Consider the following 21,544-nt stretch of genomic DNA (forward strand, 5'->3'; position numbering starts at 1 on the left):
TCAACGTTCTCTGTTTCCTAATCTTCCAGTGATTGTGATGTCATCAGGTGGGTGGGGCCAGGAATCCCTCTCATGGACTGGCTGGACATCAACATGGAGTCACAATAAGTTGAATGGGTTCTCCCTGTGTGAAAACCTGTCACATGATGTCGGTATAAATACATCTCTGAGGGGCACAATGGTGGACATACTTCATGTGCAGCCGTAGCTGAAGGGGGGGAAGCAGCTGCACCCAGGGGGACGTTTTCCACTACAAGGTGGGGGTAATTTCTCCATATACTGCGCCCCCTGCTGGACACTTCATATGAATTACACGTGACATCACGGTTTTTTAGAGAAATTGAAGCCTGTCTGATCTACTAAATTGAGGGAAATAGCACTATATGTGCATTTCCCATAATAAGTGTATATTAGGAATTAGTGTAACTTTTATGTAATGACATTAAAAAATACATTTAGCCCGGAGTTCTCCTTTAAGCAGAGGCCACACTAGTGTTACACACTGTTCCCTGCTAGTGTAACGATGTTGAGGATACACTGCCCCTGCTCATGTGATGATATGGAGAGGACACACTGGCCTCTGCTGGTGTAATAATCTGGGGGGAGGATACACTGCCTCCTGCTGGTGTGATGATGTCAGTACACACTGCCTCCTGCTGCTGTGATGATGTGAGGACACACTGCCCCCTGCTGGTGTGATGATGTGAGGATGACACGTGTGGAAGACACACTGCCCCCTGCTGGTGTGATGATGTGAGGATGACACACTGCCCCCTGCTCGTGTGATGTGTGGAAGACACACTGCCCCCTGGTGGTGTGATGATGTGAGCACACACTTCCCCCTGCTGGTGTGATGATGTGAGGAGGACACAATACCCCCTGCTGGTGTAATGGTGTTCATTGATATGTACAGCACATCCTTCAGCCACATGTATTGTCTCATCTTATATCCAGGCTAGAGGTGCCCAACCGTATGACATCTTGCATCCAGGCTAGAAATATTGCCAAAGAGATAATGAATGTCCTACCATCTTGTGATGGCAATCACGGCACAAGTCATCTACCAAAAGAAATTGTCTTCTGCTTGTAAAAGTCTCTGATAATTCTTGTTGAGGTGGCTGCAACCCTACAGATGGATATATTTGGAAGGAGTTTTGGATCCACATGGTGAGGGGCAGACGGAGTATATAGGAAATTGGATTAATGTGCCTCAGCACCACAAATAGTCAAAAGAACCATGGGCCCAACTAGCTAGGGATAAGCAGATAACCAGACTTGGTGACCAAGCGCAAGGGTTAAGCCAGGTCTCCTCTTCTTCTCCGCCTGGGACTTCATTCAACTGGTTGCATGTATCAGGGATTGGCGTTTCTGTTCCCAAATAAAAGCAAAGTCTCTGACCAAGTTGTCCACGGCAGGTTCCTTGGAGGAAGTAGACGGAAGCAATGAAGGACTAGGATGTCTAGCTTCACCTGGAGTTGAGAACAGAGGGCATGCCAAAACCTGGAAACAAATTGAGGACCTCTATCCTAAACAATAAGTTGCAGTAGCCCATGCAACTGGAAGATTTGCTGGTAGAAAAGATCGGCCAGACGAGGAGCAGAAGGCAGACCAGGAAGAGGCTTAAAATGGGACATTTTGGTAAACCAGTCTTTTACCACCCACATGACTGTGTTGCCTGCAGAAGGAGGAAGGTCGGTGACAAAGTCCAGGGCAATATGTGCCCAAGGGCAATCTGGGATAGTCAAAGCCTGAAGCAGACTGGCTGTACTCAGACAAGGGGTCCGGTTTTGGGCACAGGTGATTCAAGAGGCCACATTGTCTTTACGTCTTTGGGTAGACTTGGCCACCAGTAGTGAGGGGATATCCGCTTCCTGGTATTATAGGCTCCTGGATGTCAAATGTAAAAAAGAATAACCCCATCTCAGAACTCTTCTTCTGAGCACTGGGCGCACATAAGTCTTGCCAGGAAGGACACTCTGCAGAATTAAGGTAGCTACCAGAACCAAACGCTCAGGAGGAATAATGTGATGAGGAGTCTTCTTGTCACAGGAGATGAGATGCCTGTGAAAGAGCTTTTACGTTCCTCTCCACCAGACGGAAGTGAATGACAAAGTTTAACCAGGAGAAGAGCGACGACCTGGCTTGTCTGGGGTTAAGATGCTGAGCTGTCTGAAAATAGAATAGGTCCTTATAATCCGTGTAGATAGTGATCGGATGATTTGCCCCTTCTAAGAGATGGCACCATTCCTCCAGAGCCAATGTAATGGCCAAAAGCTCCCAATCCCCAATAGTTTAGTTCCACTCGGCAGGAAAGAAGGTCTTGAAGAAGCCACACATTCTAGTCGTCCTCGAGGAATCCTTCTGGGCGAACACTGCCCTAGCGCCTACTGCGAAAGCATCTACCTCCAAGAAGAACGGCCTGGCAGGGTGTGAATGTGACAGAACTGGTGCACAGGCGAAGGCAAACTTTAACCTGGAAAAAGCTTGCTCTGCTTCGGCCAGCCATCGCCTTGGGTTAGCGTTGGGCCTTGGGTTAGCGTAGGGCCACAATCGGTGCGACCAGAGTGGAAAAGTGGTAAATAAATTGCCGATAACAGTTGGCGAAGCCCAGGAACCGTTGTATGTCTCGAAGTCCAATGGGGCACGGCCACTGAAGAACCGCCAAGAGCTCCGCTGGATCCATTTTTAAAACCACAGTCCGAGACAATGTACCCAAGAAAAGGAAGGCTGGACTGATGGAACATATACTTCTCCAGCTTTGCATATAGGCGGCTGACCGTTGCAGCACCTGCCATACATGTCCCACGTGGATCTGCAGATCTGGGGAGTAAATCAAAAATGTCATAAAGGTACATGATGAAACAGGTGTACAGGAGATCCTGAAAGATGTTGTTGACGAACTCCTGGAAGACCGCTGGGACAATACATAACCAAAGGGCATGACCAGGTATTTAAAATGGCCATCCCTGGTGTTGAAGGCACAGTCTTCCATTCATGGCCTTCATGAATTGTGATCAGATTGCGCGCCTCTAAGATCTAGTTTTGTGAAGATCCTGGCCTTGCAAAGAGGATCATCCAACTCCGAAAGGACAGGGGGTAGCAAGTCACCTTGTTGAGGCCTCGGTAGTCCATACAGGAATGGAGAGATCTGTCCTTCTTCTGCAGGAAGAAGAACCGGGTGCCGGCTGGAGAGGAAGACTTGCGGATGAAGCCTTTTTGCAGATTCTGGCCTTCATCTGGCAGCTCTTCATATGTATAAGGACTTTTAAGTCAGGTTAAGTCTATTAGATCAGAAGTCTCGGATGTATAATTAATGATTAAAAACCAGCACATCTGTTCCCATCCAGCAGATTATAGGGTTAATAAACAGATTATGGCCGCAGCTTGCACAATGTCTTATGTGTCAGAACACGCCCTATGCAAAACACTTTCAGTTTCTATTCTCGTAGTTCTAGAAGCCATGGCGTCTGCTGACCTGAGAGACGAGCTGCTTTGCTCCATCTGTCTGAACCTTTATACAGATCCTGTAACCCTGAGATGTGGACACAACTTCTGCCGGGGCTGTATTGATCAGGTCCTGAATACACAGGACGGGGCTGGAGTTTATTCCTGTCCTGAATGTAGAGAAGAGTTCCAGGAGCGTCCGACACTGCAGAGGAACATAACTCTACGTAATGTAGCAGAACGTCTCCGGTCTACTCAGCCCCATCAGGAGGAGATCACCGGGATCTGCTGCACTTACTGTATTCACTCTCCTGTACCTGCTGTGAGATCCTGTCTGCTGTGTGAGGCTTCTCTGTGTGATAATCACCTGAGAGTTCACAGCAAGGAACCAGAACACGTCCTGACCGATCCCAGCACTTCCCTGGAGAAGAGGAAATGTTCCGTCCATAAGAAGGTCCTGGAATATTACTGCACTGAGGACGCCGCTTGTATCTGTGTATATTGCTCAGCTGGAGAACATCGGGGACACCAGGTGGAGATGCTGGATGAAGCCTCTGAGAGGAAGAAGAAACTAAGAAATGTTCTGCAGAAACTGATGACAAAGAGAGAGAAGACTGAGGAAAGAGTCCGGAGTGTGGAGGAACGCTGGAGAAAACAGCAAGAAAAAGCATCTGGAGAAGCCGAGAGAGTCACTGCCCTGTTTATAGACATCAGGAGACGGCTGGACGACCTGGAGAAGAAGGTCCTGGGTGAGATCTCCAGGCAGGAGGAGCAGCTGTCACTGTCACTGTCTGATGTCATCCAGAAGTTGGAAAAGAAGAAGGACGAGCTGTCCAGGAAGATGAGGCACATTGAGGAGCTGTGTAACATGGCGGATCCACTGACTGTCTTACAGGATCCAGACACAGGTGACTTGTGTGATCCTAAGAAAAGAGGAGGTAAAAAGGACACAGGGGGACATAAGACACATGATATAGATGTGGATGTGATTACAGGGGTGTTACATGCAGGTTTCTCTAAAATAATAACATATCTACAGACCATCTCACCCGCAACTGAGACCCCTTGTTCAATAATGATATCAGGGGAAGCAGGAGCTGTGAGGAAACAAGTAAAGAAAAATCATGACTGGTGGAGCATTTAGCCTAAAGGTTGTAGTAGTGGATTGAGCCTTATAAATCTGCTTTTCTATTTTAAATCTACTGTACGTCAACTCTTGTTGTAGATTCGCTGTGGGATCTTCACCTGAGCTCTGTCTGGACGGGAGATCTGTCAATCATTCCTCAGATTCTCTTTAAAATAAAAAGCATAGCGCTCAAAAAAAGAGATAAAATAAGATGACCTAGAAACATGTAAAAGTGTTATAAAAGGGAAAATGACAGAACATACCTAAACTACAGTACCTACCTACAATAGGTATAATTTCTCTTGTTTCCTGGGGGTAGGATGAAATATTGGGACACAGTTCTCTAAGACTGACCCTGACACACTGCAGTCCTGGACTGACCACCAATGGGTTTGATACAACTCCCATATAACTATTGCTCTTATATCCACAACAAACTGGAACCACCATGGGCATTAAAAGGGCCCAGTAACAGCCAAAACTTTTATGGCAGAACTGGCGAGTGTCCTCCTCTATTAGGGCTTTTGGCTTCAGCTACATAGACGATATCCCAATCATTAGAGCTGAGCAAACTTCAAGCACAACGAACCCGAGCAAGCTCAAAGTTCCCTCAACTCTACTAACCATCTGAACTCACTCAACTAATACAATTCCACTAAGGTTCAATGAATTTCCTTAAATCGTTAATCAGACATTAAACTATTTAATATGGAAATTAACTTTCTGGATGACACCATAAAAATTCAACACAACTCAATACAGATATCTCTGTACCAAAAACCTATTGATGGGCCTACAGTATAGTGTACCTGCAATGAGCAGCTTCAACCCCAAAGGGCTGTAAGAATCCTGGAAAATTTACAAATTCTACATCCATTGCTGTGTCCCTGACTGTCCTGCAATAACCTTGGATTCCTCTTGTTTTTAAACCACATATCCAAGCCCTCACCGCTCCCACCCCAAAACTATTTCTACAATCTCCTTAACCTTGACAAAACCATCTGCCCTCATCATCATCTCCCACCTGGACTACTACTGCAACATCCTTCTCCGTCCGTGGTCTCCTAAGACCATCGCACCCCTCCCATCCATCCTCAACTTTTCTTCTCTTTTAATTTACCTCTTCTCTTCCTCCTCTGATGGTTCCTTTTCTCACCAACTATTTCCCAGTGACTCCATCTCAGTATACTGACAACGATATAGAAGACCGTCCATAACTTGTCCCCTCTGACCTACTCTTCCCATACGTCCCCTCACATATTCTCCGATCCTCACAAGACCCCGTCTGTTCTCTCCTCTTGTCTCCTCACACAGTTGTCTCCCTTGCATCCCCCATACTCTGAAACCCATCAGACCCCCTACCCCTTCACCATTATCAAAAGAAGCCCATCTCTTTAGAAAAGCCTCCGACCTACAATAACCCTGCAGTCAGTGTGCTGCACTATGATCGGCTGACTCCATCGCTTTCTCTCCCCTTAGCTTTGTAAGCCCTCGCAGGCAGAGTCCTCTTCCCCTCAGCCCCGGGCTGTCAGTTATTTGGTTGATGTTTGTTGTTCTTGTCCTATGACTGAGTGTGTGAATCCATTGTGTTCATTCTCTTTAACCATTAATAGTAATATACGACTGTAGCTCGGATGATAAAAACATCTGAACATTGTTATATTTCGGGGTCTGGAGATACGAGTCCATGACATATACTCCCTCCATCCTGGTAGATTCATATCAAAACTGGACTCAATCAGCTCTATTATCCTCACACATGGCCAAGCAGTCTTATAATGGAACAAGTTCACCCCTGGCCATCTACATGTATCTATGAGCAGCGCCTATGTTCATAGGCAGGGTGCCAACAGCAGCAAGGAATATGGCGGACAGAGCAGGAGATATGTGGCTGGGTAAGGCCGGTAGTGGCGGCTGTAGCAGTAATAGTGTGCAGCTAGAGGGTGCTGGAATACGCCCCAAAAATTAAGTTGAAAAGTACCTTCACCATGGGGGCAGATGCAACAGCTTGGCCTACACCCCCATCTATTGTCTTACTGACATGCTATGTGTCTATTTGCACTAATTTTCAGACTGCAATAATAATTGAGTGAGGTGCCGGAGCCCATAGACGTCCCTCAAACTCGCTTTATCTGCCTGAATGACCTTCCTAATGATGTTATGTGTCTATAAGCGTTTTGGCTCTTTTTTGTTACTCCCCAAATCTACAAAAGAAATCTTGGAATCACGTGAAAACACACAATGCAAGGGAAGAAATGCACCGAAGAAAAAATACTAATATACACATAAATGCTGTTCAAAATTAGTGTAATAATAATAATAATAATAATAATAATAATAATAATAATATGGTAAGAGAAGCAGGAAATACTTGTGGGTAAATAGAATACTAGTAAATGAATCCATGACAGGACAAGATAAAACTTGGCATGCATGACTAACTAAATTCATTCATTCTCTGCAATCTGCATTATCGCCACTGGGTGGCAGCAGATGATTGTATTTTCCTATTCTGCTTTTGACTCTAGAAGCTGCACTGTACCTTGGCTCCACCTAGTGGTAGCATTGTGAAATGTACAGAATATGCTGAAAGATGTTTCTGTAGTCTGTTCAGCTGCCACAAGATGGCAGTATTGGTTTTCCCCTGTGATCCATCACAGTTTCTAGCATCTATGTGGCACATTAGTGCTATACGATTCTATCTTTCGTGTGTAGATTAGTCATCGCATTGTGATTAGATTATGAAGTGGGTGTTGGAGCAGAAACAACAAGAACACTAAAGGGTTAACACTGTGGGCGGAGTTGTGTTAGGCTCATTGGTTGATCACTGGATCTTCAGGTTTTTTGCTGATCACTTCCTTCTCCATTTGTAATCTCAGCAATACTGCCCAATGATACACCTGCCCGGTCCTCGCTGTTACCGCTGGATAGTCCTACTGCTGAGGACTGACCGGTCCCGGTTCTCCTGAAGAGAAGTCTCTATAACGTTTAGGATAAGAAGCGACAAGAGCGCGAGAGCTGCAGAGTGAACAGGAAATTCAGGATCGCTTTCGCCTCTGTCCAACCAATCAGTGATGAGGGGCGGGGTCAGTAATGTAAATTAAGCCTAGGCTCCGCACCTGTAAACATTAACATGTTACATTTCTCTTTCAGGTCCGCCCATGTGTTATATAAGACGCGCAGTCAGTCACATTCTGCTGATAACTTAGAAGATGTCCGGACGCAGTAAAGGCGGGAAAGGTCTCGGTAAGGGCGGCGCTAATGGTGCGTTTACACAGACAGATTTATCTGACATATTTTGGAAGCCAAAGCCAGGAATGGATTTGAAAAAAGGAGAAAGCTCAGTCTTTCCCATATGACCTGTTCCCTGTTTATGGTCTGTTCCTGGCTTTGGCTTTAAAAATCTGTCAGATAAATCTGCTTGTGTAAACGCACTATTAGTGGAAGGTGCTCCGGGACAACATCCCGGGCATCACCAAGCCCACCATCCGCCGTCTAGCTCGCAGGGGAGGCGTCAAGCGCATCTCCGGCCTCATCTATGAAGAGACTCGCGGCGTCCTGAAAGTCTGACAACGTGATTCGTGACGTCGCCGCACACCAAGAGGAAGACTGTCACCGTTATGGATGTGGTGTACACCCTCAAGCACCAGGGCCGCACTCTCTACGGCTTCGGAGGTTAATTCTGCCTCTTCGCTCCATCATCCAAAGGGTCTTCTCAGAGCCGCCCACACGTTCTATGGGAAAGGCGGGTGTCCCCGCTGCTGTGTGCTCTGCGCTGTGCTCTGCTGGCTGCTGTGTGCTCGGCCCTGTGCTCTGCTGGCTGCGGTGTGCTCGGCGCTGTGCTCTGCTGGCTGCGGTGTGCTCGGCGCTGTGCTCTGCTGGCTGCTGTGTGCTCGGCGCTGTGCTCTGCTGGCTGCGGTGTGCTCGGCGCTGTGCTCTGCTGGCTGCGGTGTGCTCGGCGCTGTGCTCTGCTGGCTGTGGCGTGCTCGGCGCTGTGCTCTGCTGGCTGCGGTGTGCTCGGCACTGTGCTCTGCTGGCTGCGGTGTGCTCGGCGCTGTGCTCTGCTGGCTGCGGCGTGCTCGGCGCTGTGCTCTGCTGGCTGCGGTGTGCTCTGCGCTGTGCTCTGCTGGCTGCTGTATGCTAGGCGCTGTGCTCTGCTGGCTGCGGTGTGCTCGGGTGACCCGTCCTAGAGGGTGACACAAGCCCCAGACCTTGTTACCTGGGATAAGCGGAATGCTGAGGGCTCCCTGCTTACACCCGCGCTGCGAGATAGAGTACATAGACTTCTAGCAACTATGCTCTATCCAGATCAGTTCCTTTACTTTTTATGGATACTGTCCTGCACTGTATTCCTCTTTGTCCATGGCGTGGGTTAGGATGATCCCTGACTTGTCCTCTCTGGTGGAAGCTTAACACTGCATAGTGCGTAGTGAAGTTGCTTGAGGAGAAATTGTAAGGAGATACATGTGCTCTTGTCTACGTCTAGACTGTACAGCTTAGACTGGGGACCTGGCAGGGGCCAGGGCCCAACTTGACTGCTGCAGGGAGCGTTCTAGCTTGCGTCCTTCCCCTACAGAATCCAAAGGCAAAAGACCGTACACTTCCTCTACCCACTTCCTTCCTACAGCGCATGTAAGGTGTGCTGTGAGTGGGCGAGGAGTGCGCATGCAAAAGCAAAGAGAGAGATGATAGGTGGGAAGAAAGAATTCTCATTTGTGTACAAACCCATAACCCTTTGGTTCCTAAAGCTGTGCAATACCTAAATACACACAACAATAACAACGACATCTTGGGGCAGAAATCTGGTACTACTACATTACCACTTACTCTTAAAAGTACAGGCTTTTACGAAGGGTGTAACCAATAGCAACACCTGTGGTGGGACACCACTAGGGCTGGGCGGTATACCGCAAAAATACCGATACCGTCACTGGAGTCGGTTAACCGACCTCAACTTAGCCAGGACGGTATCTGCGGTATTTTTGTACTTCCATCTTCCTTTCAGAGCGCCCTCTCCCCTCTCCTGTCCCGTCAGAGTGCTCCCGCACACACGCGCGCTGCCCGGCATTAGCGCTGCACGTTATGTGCAGGGACGCCGGCATCAGAGCGGGAGGTGGGGGAGGAGGAGGAGGAGGAGCAGCAGAAGCAGGGTCCAGGTGAGAATGCCCGCCCCCGCCACAAGTCCCGTCCGAGCGCCCGATCTCCCCACCCGTCTGGTCCCACCTCACCCGTCCGAGGCCTCCCCACCTTACCTCACCCGTCCGAGGCCCCCCACCGGTCCGGTCTCATCTGAGCGCCCCCCACATCCGGCCGGCAAGTGCTGCACATGTGTGTGTGCAGGGACGCCGGCATTTCAGAGCTGGAGCAGCAGCTGACCTGTAGTCCTCTCAGTAAACAGTACAAGGCTGTAAATTAGGAGGAATGGATGGGCTGCAGCAGACAGGATGTCACACACAGCAATGTCTCCTACAGCTTATCCTGCCTGCTGCAGCCCATCCATTCCTCCTAAGTTACAGCCTTGTACTGTTACTGAGGGAACTACAGTCATACATACACGCCTATCCACCCCCTGTATAGTAGCACATCCCTGTCCCCCCGTACAGTCATAGACCCCTGTCCACCCTCCCCCTGTATAGTCATACACCCCTGTCTGCCCCCCCTGTATAGTCATACACCCCTGTCCGCCCCCCCTGTATAGTCATACACCCCTGTCGGCCCCCTTGTATAGTCATACACCCCTTTCCGCCCCCCCCCCCCCTGTAAGTCATACACCCCTGTCCGCCCCCCCTGTATAGTCATACACCCCTGTACAGTCATACACCCTGTCAGCCCTCCCTGTACAGTCATACACCCCTGCCGCCCCCCCCCCCCCCCTGTATAGTCATACACCCCTGTACAGTCATACACCCTGTCAGCCCTCCCCGTACAGTCATACACCCCTGTCGGCCCCCCCTGTGTAGTCATACACCCCCTAATAATGACAAATGATAATAATAATGATGATGATGATGATAGACTAACCACGGCTTGCTGCTCAGTGAGCTTTTTTACTTTTTTTGATATCAAGTATGGCAAGTGGGTGTGGTTTGCATAGCAAGTGGGTGTGGTTTGCAAAAAGGGGCGTGTCATAATTATCGTTCAGTTATCGTTACCGCCGCTACATGTGCGATAAACCGCGATATTGATTTAGGCCCATATCGCCCAGCCCTAGACACCACACAGTGTATAACTTATACTGTGTAGGAATGAGTTATTCTCCCTGGATGGTAGCAGCTGATGCATCACCTGCTGACCGCTCTGTTACATAGGCTGAGCCCAGGACCGGAGAAGAGGCTGCGGGCACTGCATACTATTCCCCCCGTCCCTGCAGGTCCATCTGTTCTCTTGTATACAGGGCCTAAATAAATATATATATACATATATATATATATATATATATATATATATATACTGCAGCTTCCTCGGGTGGGCACATTACCTGGGGAGGGAGGTTATTCCAGTTTATACGTCACCTCCTGCACATAAGGCAATTCCCGTCCTTTCTTCTAGTTTTTCACATCAGCTCAGAAGTGAAACTTGTAACAAGGCATTCAGTGATATATTTTGTGGTGTCCCACCACTGGTGTTCTTTTCTCTTATACACCTGTCACAAAAGCTTCTTTCTCCAGGTTAAGTGGTGATGAAGGTATTTCTATGGTTTCACCACTAGATGTCAATATTGTATGTATTGCTATGGTTGAAGGCACTGCTGAAGGTCCTAATGGGTTGATGTTCTCTATGTACCATGTGCTCTTAGTAACCCCTTTTCGAACCTATCATTCTTCTTCTTGCTTTCTCACACGCGCTTCCCCACCACTCACAGGGTAGATTACTCCGTCCCTATAGGGAGTTACTTACACTGGTGGGAGGAAATGGAGTAGTTCAGTTCTAGTCAGATTCTTATTGAGAGAGGGCACACAAGACAACAGTTCCTGCTATAGTTAAGCCAGGGCCTGGCTGCTGCCAGGACCCCTGACAGGAACCAAGTTCAGATGCAAGTAAAGCTCCAGATTTCTTCTAAGCAAGTTACTACGCTCAGTATGCAGTGCTAGGCACTTTAAAGGGACAAAGTGCAGGGCAGTCTCCTATGAACCTATGAAGGTCCACGTATGCTATCTAGTAACGCAAGCAACTGGGACACCACCGGAAGCTTAGCAACACCTAGGTAACCACGGCTGGGGCTTTTGTCACCCTAGGAGGACAAGTCACTCGACACTGTAGGGCAGAAGGTGGTCAGTGGGTGGTGGTACCACTAGTCCGCTTGGGTCAGTTGCCATTCAGGACCACTGTGAGCCATCACAGCCCTGCAGGTCACCGACCATTTTGGGGACACAAACCGGCCACACAGCTAAAGGCAGGTACCAACATCACACCTGTGAGCTGGACAAGCACTGGCATCACGAGAAACACACTACTGGCCGAGCACTACTCTCCCCCTTCCCCTTATTACCCCCCTGTCCTTCCCCTTCCCCTCATTATCCCCGTGTCCCCCAGTCCTCGCCCTTATTATCCCCCTGTCCTTCCCCTCATTATCCCCGTGTCCCCCAGTCCTCGCCCTTATTATCCCCCTGTCCTTCCCCTTCCCCCATTATCCCCGTGTCCCCCAGTCCTCGCCCTTATTATCCCCCTGTCCTTCCCCTTCCCCCATTATCCCCGTGTCCCCCAGTCCTCGCCCTTATTATCTCCCTGTCCTTCCCCTTCCCCTCATTATCCCCGTGTCCCCCAGTCCTCTCCCTTATTGGGGGCAGCGGGGGCTGCTGGTAGTTGAGTGGCGGCATGGAGTGTCTGTACGGTGGAGGAAGGAAGGGGTACGCGGCGGGTGGTGACATAGTAGTGTTGCAAGGGAAGCGAAGGCCACCGGGGCAGAGTACTCATGGCCGGCGTTAGGGGGGGGCAAGCAGGGCAAATGCCCAGGGCCCCCATCCCCCAGGGGCCCCCTCCCGCAGTTCCAGTAGGAGAGGAGAGCACAGACAGCGTCCTGCAGCGTCTGGCAGTGATCCCCGGCTGCTGCCATCAGGGGTCACGCAGAGGCTGCAGGACGCTGCTCGGTGTCTGCTCCGTGTGTGTAGCTCCCCCTCCCCCTCCCTCCAGCTCCTCTCTGCACGTGACTTCCTGCTCTGGTGTGGAGCTGTCGGGACGATGGAGGAGAGGGCTGCCGGGGGAGGATGACAGCCTGCTGCTGCTGCAAGGAACATGAGGGGGATGTACCACTACACCCAGCATGCTAGAGGGGGTAAGTATACTGTACATGTAGTGTGTAATGTGTATGAATGTAGGTGTATAATGGATGAATGTAGTGTGTGTTACATGCAGTGGTCAATCTATGGCGGTAATATTGGTCTGTATATAGTGTGTATATAGAGTTATGTGGCGGTCACTCTATGGCGGTAATATTGGTTTGTATATAGTGTGTATATAGAGTTATGTGGCGGTCACTCTATGGCGGTAATATTGGTCTGTATATAGTGTGTATATAGAGTTATGTGGCGGTCACTCTATGGCGGTAATATTGGTCTGTATATAGTGTGTATATAGAGTTATGTGGTGGTCACTGTATGGCAGTAATATTGGTCTGTATATAGAGTTATTATGTGGTGGTCAGTCTATGGCGGTAATATTGGTCTGTATATAGAGCCATTATGCGGTGGTCACTCTTTGGCAATAATATTGGTCTGTATAAAGTGTCATTATGCGGTGGTCACTCTTTGGCATTAATATTGGTCGGTATATAGTGTATATATAGTCATTACTGCCATAGATTGACCACCACATAATGATATTGCCAAATTGCCGCCATACAGTGACCACCACATAATGACTCTATATATAAACTATATACAGACCAAAAGTACAGCCATAGAGTTACAGACACATAATATTGGTCTGTATACAGTGTATATAGAGTCATTCATTATACAGTGGTCAGTCTATAGCGGTAATATTGGTCTGTATATAGTGTATATAAAGAGTCATGCGGTGGTCACTCTATGGCGGTAATATTGGTCTGTATATAGTGTATATAAAGTCATTATGGGGCGGTCACTTTATGGTGGTAATATTGGCCTATATATAGTGTGTTTTCTTCAATAACGGTATGGAGGTAATATTTGGTCCTGATTATAGTGATTTTTTTATTTTATTTTTTTAATGCAATTCATATAAATAGTTCTTGTGTTTACACCACTAGCGGCAGTCCTGGCATGTAGTGGCAGTCCCATAATGTAGCGGCAGTCCCAGAATGTAGCGGCAGTCCCAGAATGTAGCGGCAGTCCTGCCATGTAGGGGCAGTCCCATAATGTAGGGGCAGTCCCATAATGTAGCGGCAGTCCCGGCATGTAGGGGCAGTCCCGGCATGTAGCGGCAGTCCCGACATGTAGCGGCAGTCCCGACATGTAGCTGCAGTCCTGACATGTAGCGGCAGTCCTGACATGTAGCGGCAGTCCCGACATGTAGCGGCAGTCCCGACATGTAGCGGCAGTCCCGACATGTAGCGGCAGACCCATAATGTAGCTGCAGTCCTGACATGTAGCGGCAGTCCTGGCATATAGCGGCAGTCCCGGCATGTAACCTTCTGAACTGAGTAAGGGCCCTAATACATGGAGCGAAAATTGTCCGAATCAGGACGCTATCGCTCTGAGAGGACACTGGGGAACATGATCAGGTAGTATATATCACAGACAAGGCCTGAGGACACCGGGGGACCTTAATCAGGTAGTATATATCTTTATTGTTTACTATATACAGCAAGGATTGCACACACATCACTAATGATATACTGTATATATACACATAGGGGGGGAAATTTATCAAACATGGTGTAAAATGAAACTTGCTCAGTTGCCCCTAGCAACCAATCAGATTCCACCTTTCATTACTCACATTCTAAGTAGGTGGAATCTGATTGGTTGCTAGGGGCAACTGAGCCAATTCTTCTTTACACCAGTTTGATAAATCTCCTCCATAGCTTTTGCTGCATCATAAAAGAGCCATGTAGTAGGCTCTCTAAGCGAGCTCCATTCTACCAGATTGGCGCTCGCTTCTGCGGAATATCAGGCCGTGTAATACGTATTGCCGTACACTTCCAATAACTGCTGGCTGAACAATCCTTCAGCTGACAATTATCTCTCCCATCCGGTCCCGTCCTCCCCATACACAGAAATTTGGCACATCTGAGTGTTCCTGTGTTCTCTATGAGAGGGGAAAGCCATAGCCATACAGATCTGATGCCGGCTTATCTCTCTGAGAACAAAGAGGTTGGGCGTTGATTTTCCATCAAGCTCGACCCCCTATGTCCACTGATATCATCTGTCAGAGGACTGTCCAGAGAGCCCCATACACCTTACACTGATGGCCGAACCCACCAGGAGCAACAGGTACCACCAACAAAAGAGTAACATGTATGGGGACCTTAAATTGTTGCTAAAATATTTCAGCATTTGGGGCCCCACCTTTAACTTCGCCCAGGGCCACATCTAGTCTAAAACCGGCCCTGAGAGTACTTTACTAATTTGGCAAGGGCTCCTACCCGACCCCTACACCACTCTCTCTCTCTCACTCTCTCTTATCACTGTCTGCTCACATCTACCTCTGAAGTTCTTAAAGCCAAGTATATTTTTGCACTAGTACTTGTACCAGGACTGTTCTTATTTTTGAATTGCATTGAGTATTTTTCTAGTAAAGTTAAAGCACTGTTCCAGTCTTCTCTGTCGCCGCACCCGCGTCCGGTATTACCAGTCCTGGCCACTGTGACAAGTAGCAAAACACCAGAGCCCACCAGCTGCACGCACCATCTGCATTAGCCCCCGGCATAACTAAGAGGATGTTTTTCTCCCACTGTAACAATCAGGATTATAGTATCAGGTCTATAATACAGAATCTAAACTATTAATCTCCAATACCTTCTATTTATGGATACATAATCCTAGTGAACGTCATCTGTCACTTAGAGGGTGCAGCACGTGAGCAGTTAGACCGGTTCTTTAGAATTGAGGGGCCGTCTATGCCAGGAAACAGAGGAATCGAAACTTGGACAATATTAACCCTTCAGTAACCGAGCTAAAAACACACAGCAGAATCCGTATGTAGATTGCAAAGCCAGTATACCGCTACGTGTTCCTAACAAGCCCATAGAATTCAATGGACTGACATAACTAAAGACTGCCCCCGCAGCATCACTTCTATTGGGGGATCCGTGCTGCCATCCTCCTCTGGACATGCGGCGTGGATCACGCAGGGGGTCGGGGCACGGATCGTGTAAATGAGGCCTAAGAACACAAGAAAAGCTGGAAATAAAACATTAAATGAAAATAGAACATACAACACCCACCAAAGCCAATACAATGCTAGTTTATTGTCATACATATGTATATGAAGTCATAGAAAACATCAGGATGATACAGATCACATATATGCCTAATAAACTGCCAACACACCATGTTCTCCGAGGGAGGAACTTAACCCCATGACACCACTATTTATGGTTTACGGTAGCTGCTAAATTAGTATATTGCAGAATACAATGTGCAGCTAGAGATATAAAAATCCTACAATAATATACTGAATAATCACATAATAAAGATATATAAAGGAATCAATCATGTGATACCAAATATTATTTATAGGGATGAGCGAATTTACAGTAATAGTGAAGCGCTTCGCTAGTCTCAGCGGTCGACTTGTCAGCCGGCTGCCTTTGAGCTCAGGGCCGATTCGGGCTCCTGGAAAAGCTGGATCCAATTCTGGGAAACTGGGAGAAGTTTCCCAGGACTGGATCCAACTTTTTCAGGCAACGAGGGGGGTGAAGCGGCACAAAGCTCAAAGGCAGTCGGCTGACAAGTCGAGAGACTAGCGAAGTGCTTCACTATTACCAAAAATTGGCTCATCTCAAATTTTTTTTAAATTCATAATTTTTGTTTAAGATGGGAAAGGGGGGTAATTTATTTTTTATTATGGGATGACATTTTTTCTTTATTCAGAAAATTATTTGACAACAAGCCCCCAACCCCAACCTGAGGAATGCAGATAACATTGCAATTTTACTGCCTAATGAACGGCATTACCCCGCCACCACCACCACCACACACACACACAATTTGCTGAATAAATTACATTTTCTTTTCAATTTCACTTCACAAACAATGCTTTTCCAGTATAAACTAATCTACACATAAACTCCTCCTCCTTCTCCTTATTCTTATATGTGGTCACTTATGGGATATATTAGATTTGTGCCATTGCTCCATAGTGTCTGGTAGATATGTGCCCCATATGAGAGAGGTAATAAGTGGGGATTTTATAAAGCCCCTCCCACTATTGCATCCTATAGGCTGAATCAGTCCCCTCCCACTGATGCATCCCATAGGTTGAATGAGGCCCCTCCTACTGATGCATCCTATAGGTTGAATGAGGTCCCTCCCACTGATGCATCCTATAGGCCGAATGAGGCCCCTCCCACTGCTGTATTTTATTGAATAGAAGCTTGGAACAACCAGCCATAGTAAGTGCCTGTGAACCTGCCAAGGATAAACATATATCTATCCTAAAATAATAAGGAAGATAATATAAGGCGGACTAGATGGAGCAGAAGTATTTTTCTACCACCAATGTTTCTGTTTCAGAAATCAGATTCTCCTCCCTGTGATGTCACCGGTCTCTGGGCAGATGATGATCCCTCACAGCGTCGCCTCCTTTTCCTGATATCTTTATAGAACCATTCCATACATATAATACAGCATGAAGGGGCTCGGTGAAGGTGGCGGAGAAGGTGTATAAGTGTCTGATGGGGTCACACAGCTCATAAAAGGACAGCCGCCCGGCCTCATAATCCAGACAGATCCTGACAACATGACTGGAGATCTGGTGAGGTAACTGGATCTCTTTACTATTATATCTCATGAAAACTTGATTATTATACCTCCGCTCTTTACATAAACTCCAGGATTTGTTATTATTTCCAATGTATGACTGATCTCCTCTCCTGCCTATACTGGGGTAACACATCCCCACACCCCACCCCAATGACCTAGAGATCTCCACATCCCAGTAATGTCGCCCTGAGGAGAATCCCCTGATGCTCATCACCTGACGACTCTGGAATCTCTCTGATGTTTCTGGACGATTCTGCTTTCTATCTATCCAGGTTGCAGTTTTCAGGTCGTCTGATATTTGGATATAATTACTGGCAGTGTTTACATCCAGGAATATGCCTGCCGGATCCTGTATATACAAGGTTACATCCCTTATTATATTAGATAATTTATGTGATATTTGTGAGATCAGCTCCAAACCCCGATTACCTCCATCATGTCCTCCTGTGTCCTCATCACCTCCATCATGTCCTCCTGTGTCCTCATCACCTCCATCATGTCCCCCTGTGTCCTCATCACCTCCCTCCTCCTCAGGATCACACAAGTCACCTGTTTCTGGATCCTGTAAGACAGTCAGTGGATCCGCCATGTTACACAGCTCCTCAATGTGTCTCATCTTCCTGGACAGCTCGTCCTTCTTTATTTCCAGCTTCTGGATGACATCAGACAGTGACAGCTGCTCTTTCTGCCTGGAGATCTCGCTCAGGACCCTCTTCTCCAGGTCGTCCAGCCGTCTCCTGATGTCTATAAACAGGGCAGTGACTCTCTCCGCTTCTCCAGATGCTTTTTCTTGAGCTTTTCTCCAGCGCTCCTCCACACTCCGGACTCTTTCCTCAGTCTTCTCTCTCTTTGTCATCAGTTTTTGCAGAACATTTCTCAGTTTCTTCTTCTTCTTCTCAGATGCCTCATCCAGCATCTCCACTCGGTGTCCCTGATGTTCTCCATCCAATCTGCAGGACACACAGATACAAGCATTGTCCTCAGTGCAATAATATTCCAGGACCTTCTTATGGACAGAACATTTCCTCTTCTCCAGGGAAGTGCTGGGATCGGTCAGGACGTGTTCTGGTGACTTGCTGTGAACTCTCAGGTGATTATCACACAGAGAAGCCTCACACAGCAGACAGGATCTCACAGCAGGTACAGGAGAGTGAATACAGTAAGTGCAGCAGATCCCGGTGATCTCCTCCTGATGGGGCTGAGTAGACCGGAGACGTTCTGCTACATTACGTAGAGTTACGTTCCTCTGCAGTGTTGGTCGTTCCGGAAACTCTTCTCTACATTCAGGACAGGAATAAACTCCAGACTCGTCCTGTGTATTCAGGACCTGATCAATACATCGCTGGCAGAAGTTGTGTCCACATCTCAGGGTTACAGGATCTGTATAAAGGCTCAGACAGATGGAGCAGAGCAGCTCGTCTCTCAGGTCAGCAGACGCCATGGCTTCAGGAATTATGAGAATAGAAACTGTAAGTGGGCAGGTTCACCAGCCACTTAGGTTAGGGCTGGGCTTTCTTCTGTTTGGCCTAGGGGCAGGTTATAGTTGTTATATTTCAATGCAGAACCAGGAAGAGAGACCACATTGGCCTCGGGTTCCTGGAACATGTTTTTGTTTTGTTTTTTTGCCACCGGTTTTCTTCTGGTAACTCCTGCAGCATGGTTGACAGTAATAATATCCTTGCCTGCCTGCAGAGGAGGACAGAAGGTTTCAGCATGGCTGTCCCCGTGGTACAGTCTGTCTCTATGCCTTTGGATCCAGCAATGCCAAAGTCCCAACACCTGTAGCGGGTGGCCTGAGCCCTCCTCTCCATCTACCAAAAGAAGTGCAAGATAAGAGACCCACTGTAGCCAATCCCCCTCCCCGTGTTCTCGGCAATCATTCAGTGTCTGTAGCTGTGCATGTCTCTAGCAGAGGTGTTCACAAAACCGAAAAAACTTTTGCAGCTGGCGGCAGTACGTCTGTGGTGGCTGCCCCAGTGTGAGGCGCGACCGGTCACTTGCCAGATGGTGAAGTGTGACTCCACTTCAGTGGTGGTTGGTCGGAGTATAGCTCAGCCAGATGTTAGGTTGTCGTGACGCCAGTGCCAGTTGGGCACACGGTATGATGGCATACCAGCTTTTATTTTAGATAGGCTGGCTATACCCTTTCCCCTGTAGTCGGTGACCTGCCGGGATGCGAGGGGGTCCCTTTGGTGCTTATCACGGTGGTCCGGAGTGGAGTTGTGACCCACCCGGACTATTGGTACCGCCACCCACAGAAAGGGGAGATGACCCAAGGAAGGTGCTGTTACTGTGTTGGTGCTGAGATAGGTGCTGAGTCCTGTTACAATAAATAAACTCTTCTTTGCTGCAAGAATACTTGATACAATGGTATACAATAGACTTCTGACTTCTGACAATAAACTTTGGACTGGACTGACAAGACTTGTGCTGAGAGCTTGAGAGGTAGAGGAGCCGTGCTGGCTTGGTTGCATTCCAAGAAGTAGAGTAAGTTCAGAGAAGTAGAGAGGAGGATGTCGAGAGAGTCCCAAACCAATGTAGTACTGTGCTCTGCCGGAACTTTAGAAATAGAATAAGTAGAATACTTGTAAATAGAATACTTGTGCCCATGTTTTGACTCCTTGGTCTTTGCACCACCTATTGCCCACCAGAGTTGGGCAACCCATCCTAGAGGGTAACACAAGCCCCAGACCTTGTTATCTGGGATGAGCAGAGTGGTCAGTGTTCTCTGGTTACACCCATGCTGCAAGATAGAGTACGTAGGCTTCTAACAACTTTGCTCTATCTGGATCAGTTCCTCTTTCTTCAGGATACTGTCCTGCACCTTTAGACTGGTTCTCAGCGTGGGCTGGGATGATCCCTGACTCGTCCTCTCTGAGAGTCTTTAGCACTGCATAGTGTGTAGAAGTGCTGCTTTCAAGAAAAGAGTGTCCTTGCTTCCTATGTGTGTCTGCTCACTATTACACCTTAGACTACACTGGACACTGACTACTTGTCCTCTCACAGTGGACCTGGCATAAGCCAGGGCCCAGCTTGACTGCTGTAGGGACCCTTCTGCCTTGCGTCCTTTCTCTTCAGGAAACAGACTAACAACTCCTAACACTTCCTCTCCTACCTTCTAAAGGGTATGTAATACCTGCTGTGAGTGGGTGAGAAGAAAGGAGAAAAGACATAGGTAAAGAAGAAGATAGAGCTCTCATTGGTGCACAAATCACAAACAACAGTAACCCCTAGAGTACTACAGCTGTGCAGGATATACAGAATACAGGATATACATACTAGCAACATCTAGTGGCATAACTTAAATACGACTACATCACCACTTACACTTGGAGTGCAGGCTTTTGCGAAGGTGGAATCTACTAGCAACACCCGTGGTGGGACACCACACATCCTCTTGTTAGGCAACTGCTTTGAATGAGTCCAATCCCGGAGCAGCTCCTACACCTCTAAACATGAGAAGCCCCCCACTTCAGTGTCCCCCTAGTTCCCCTCCACTCTTCCCTTGATAGTTAGCAGCTCCCAGCACATTTTGGCTTGGGCCCCTCCTCTGCAGGACCTGATCCTCTTGCAGACTGTGCAGCAGAAGGAAGCTCCGGGGAGTTTTTGTGAAGCAGTTTTTTTTTCCCCCAGTTCAAAGCCATTTATGCCCCTAGCACTGCCCCTCACCCGAGATCATGTAGAGGAAGTAGGTGCAGTTCCAGAATGCATGTCAGTTTTCCATTGTCATTCATATTCAACTTTGTCATCCAGTTCTGCATCTAACGTTGGCCGTAAAAGGCGCAGACATTCATCAACCTGTCCGTTCAGTAGAGGAAAGTCAGGAAACCCCACTGGCTGCGACGGCAGGTTTAACTGGTATCCTATTCAGAGATGCATATTTCTGTGTGGTTGCTCCTTTGAGGACTCGCGGGATTAGAGAAAAGAAACTTTCTCAGGAATACAAAGATATGTGGTGGGGGTTGAGTATTTGATACACTGGTGGTCCCAGCACTCCGTGTTAAAAATATTCAAAAATCTTTATTTCATACCAAAAAGTAAAAACAGCTCATGTGCGGTAAACAGAAAG

The 21,544-nt window shown here is 47.8% G+C and overlaps 2 protein-coding genes across 2 annotated transcripts; one reads left to right on the forward strand and one right to left on the reverse strand.

The window, feature by feature from the left end:
- Window positions 1-3,460: 3,460 nt before the first annotated feature.
- Window positions 3,461-4,693, forward strand: LOC138771384 (E3 ubiquitin/ISG15 ligase TRIM25-like). The gene is made up of 2 exons (XM_069951046.1): window positions 3,461-4,555; window positions 4,670-4,693. Exons 1-2 carry the CDS (start codon window positions 3,461-3,463, stop codon window positions 4,691-4,693), a joined length of 1,119 nt encoding a protein of 372 aa, XP_069807147.1.
- Window positions 4,694-15,945: 11,252 nt separating this feature from the next.
- LOC138788344 (E3 ubiquitin/ISG15 ligase TRIM25-like) lies at window positions 15,946-18,918 on the reverse strand. Its single transcript, XM_069966125.1, has one exon. It carries the CDS (start codon window positions 18,914-18,916, stop codon window positions 17,252-17,254), a length of 1,665 nt encoding a protein of 554 aa, XP_069822226.1. The 5' UTR covers window positions 18,917-18,918; the 3' UTR covers window positions 15,946-17,251.
- Between the last annotated feature and the right edge of the window lie 2,626 nt (window positions 18,919-21,544).

This window comes from Dendropsophus ebraccatus, chromosome 1 (assembly GCF_027789765.1).
Source record: "Dendropsophus ebraccatus isolate aDenEbr1 chromosome 1, aDenEbr1.pat, whole genome shotgun sequence".
Classification (NCBI taxonomy): domain Eukaryota; kingdom Metazoa; phylum Chordata; class Amphibia; order Anura; family Hylidae; genus Dendropsophus; species Dendropsophus ebraccatus.

Bases quoted from the DNA above. Each gene is read 5' to 3' on its own strand.
- LOC138788344 (XM_069966125.1), bottom strand. From the start codon at position 18,916: ATGGCGTCTGCTGACCTGAGAGACGAGCTGCTCTGCTCCATCTGTCTG.
- LOC138771384 (XM_069951046.1), top strand. From the start codon at position 3,461: ATGGCGTCTGCTGACCTGAGAGACGAGCTGCTTTGCTCCATCTGTCTG. The intron at 4,556-4,669 runs GTAAAGAAAAAT...CTCTTGTTGTAG, and splicing joins CAGGAGCTGTGAGGAAACAA to ATTCGCTGTGGGATCTTCAC.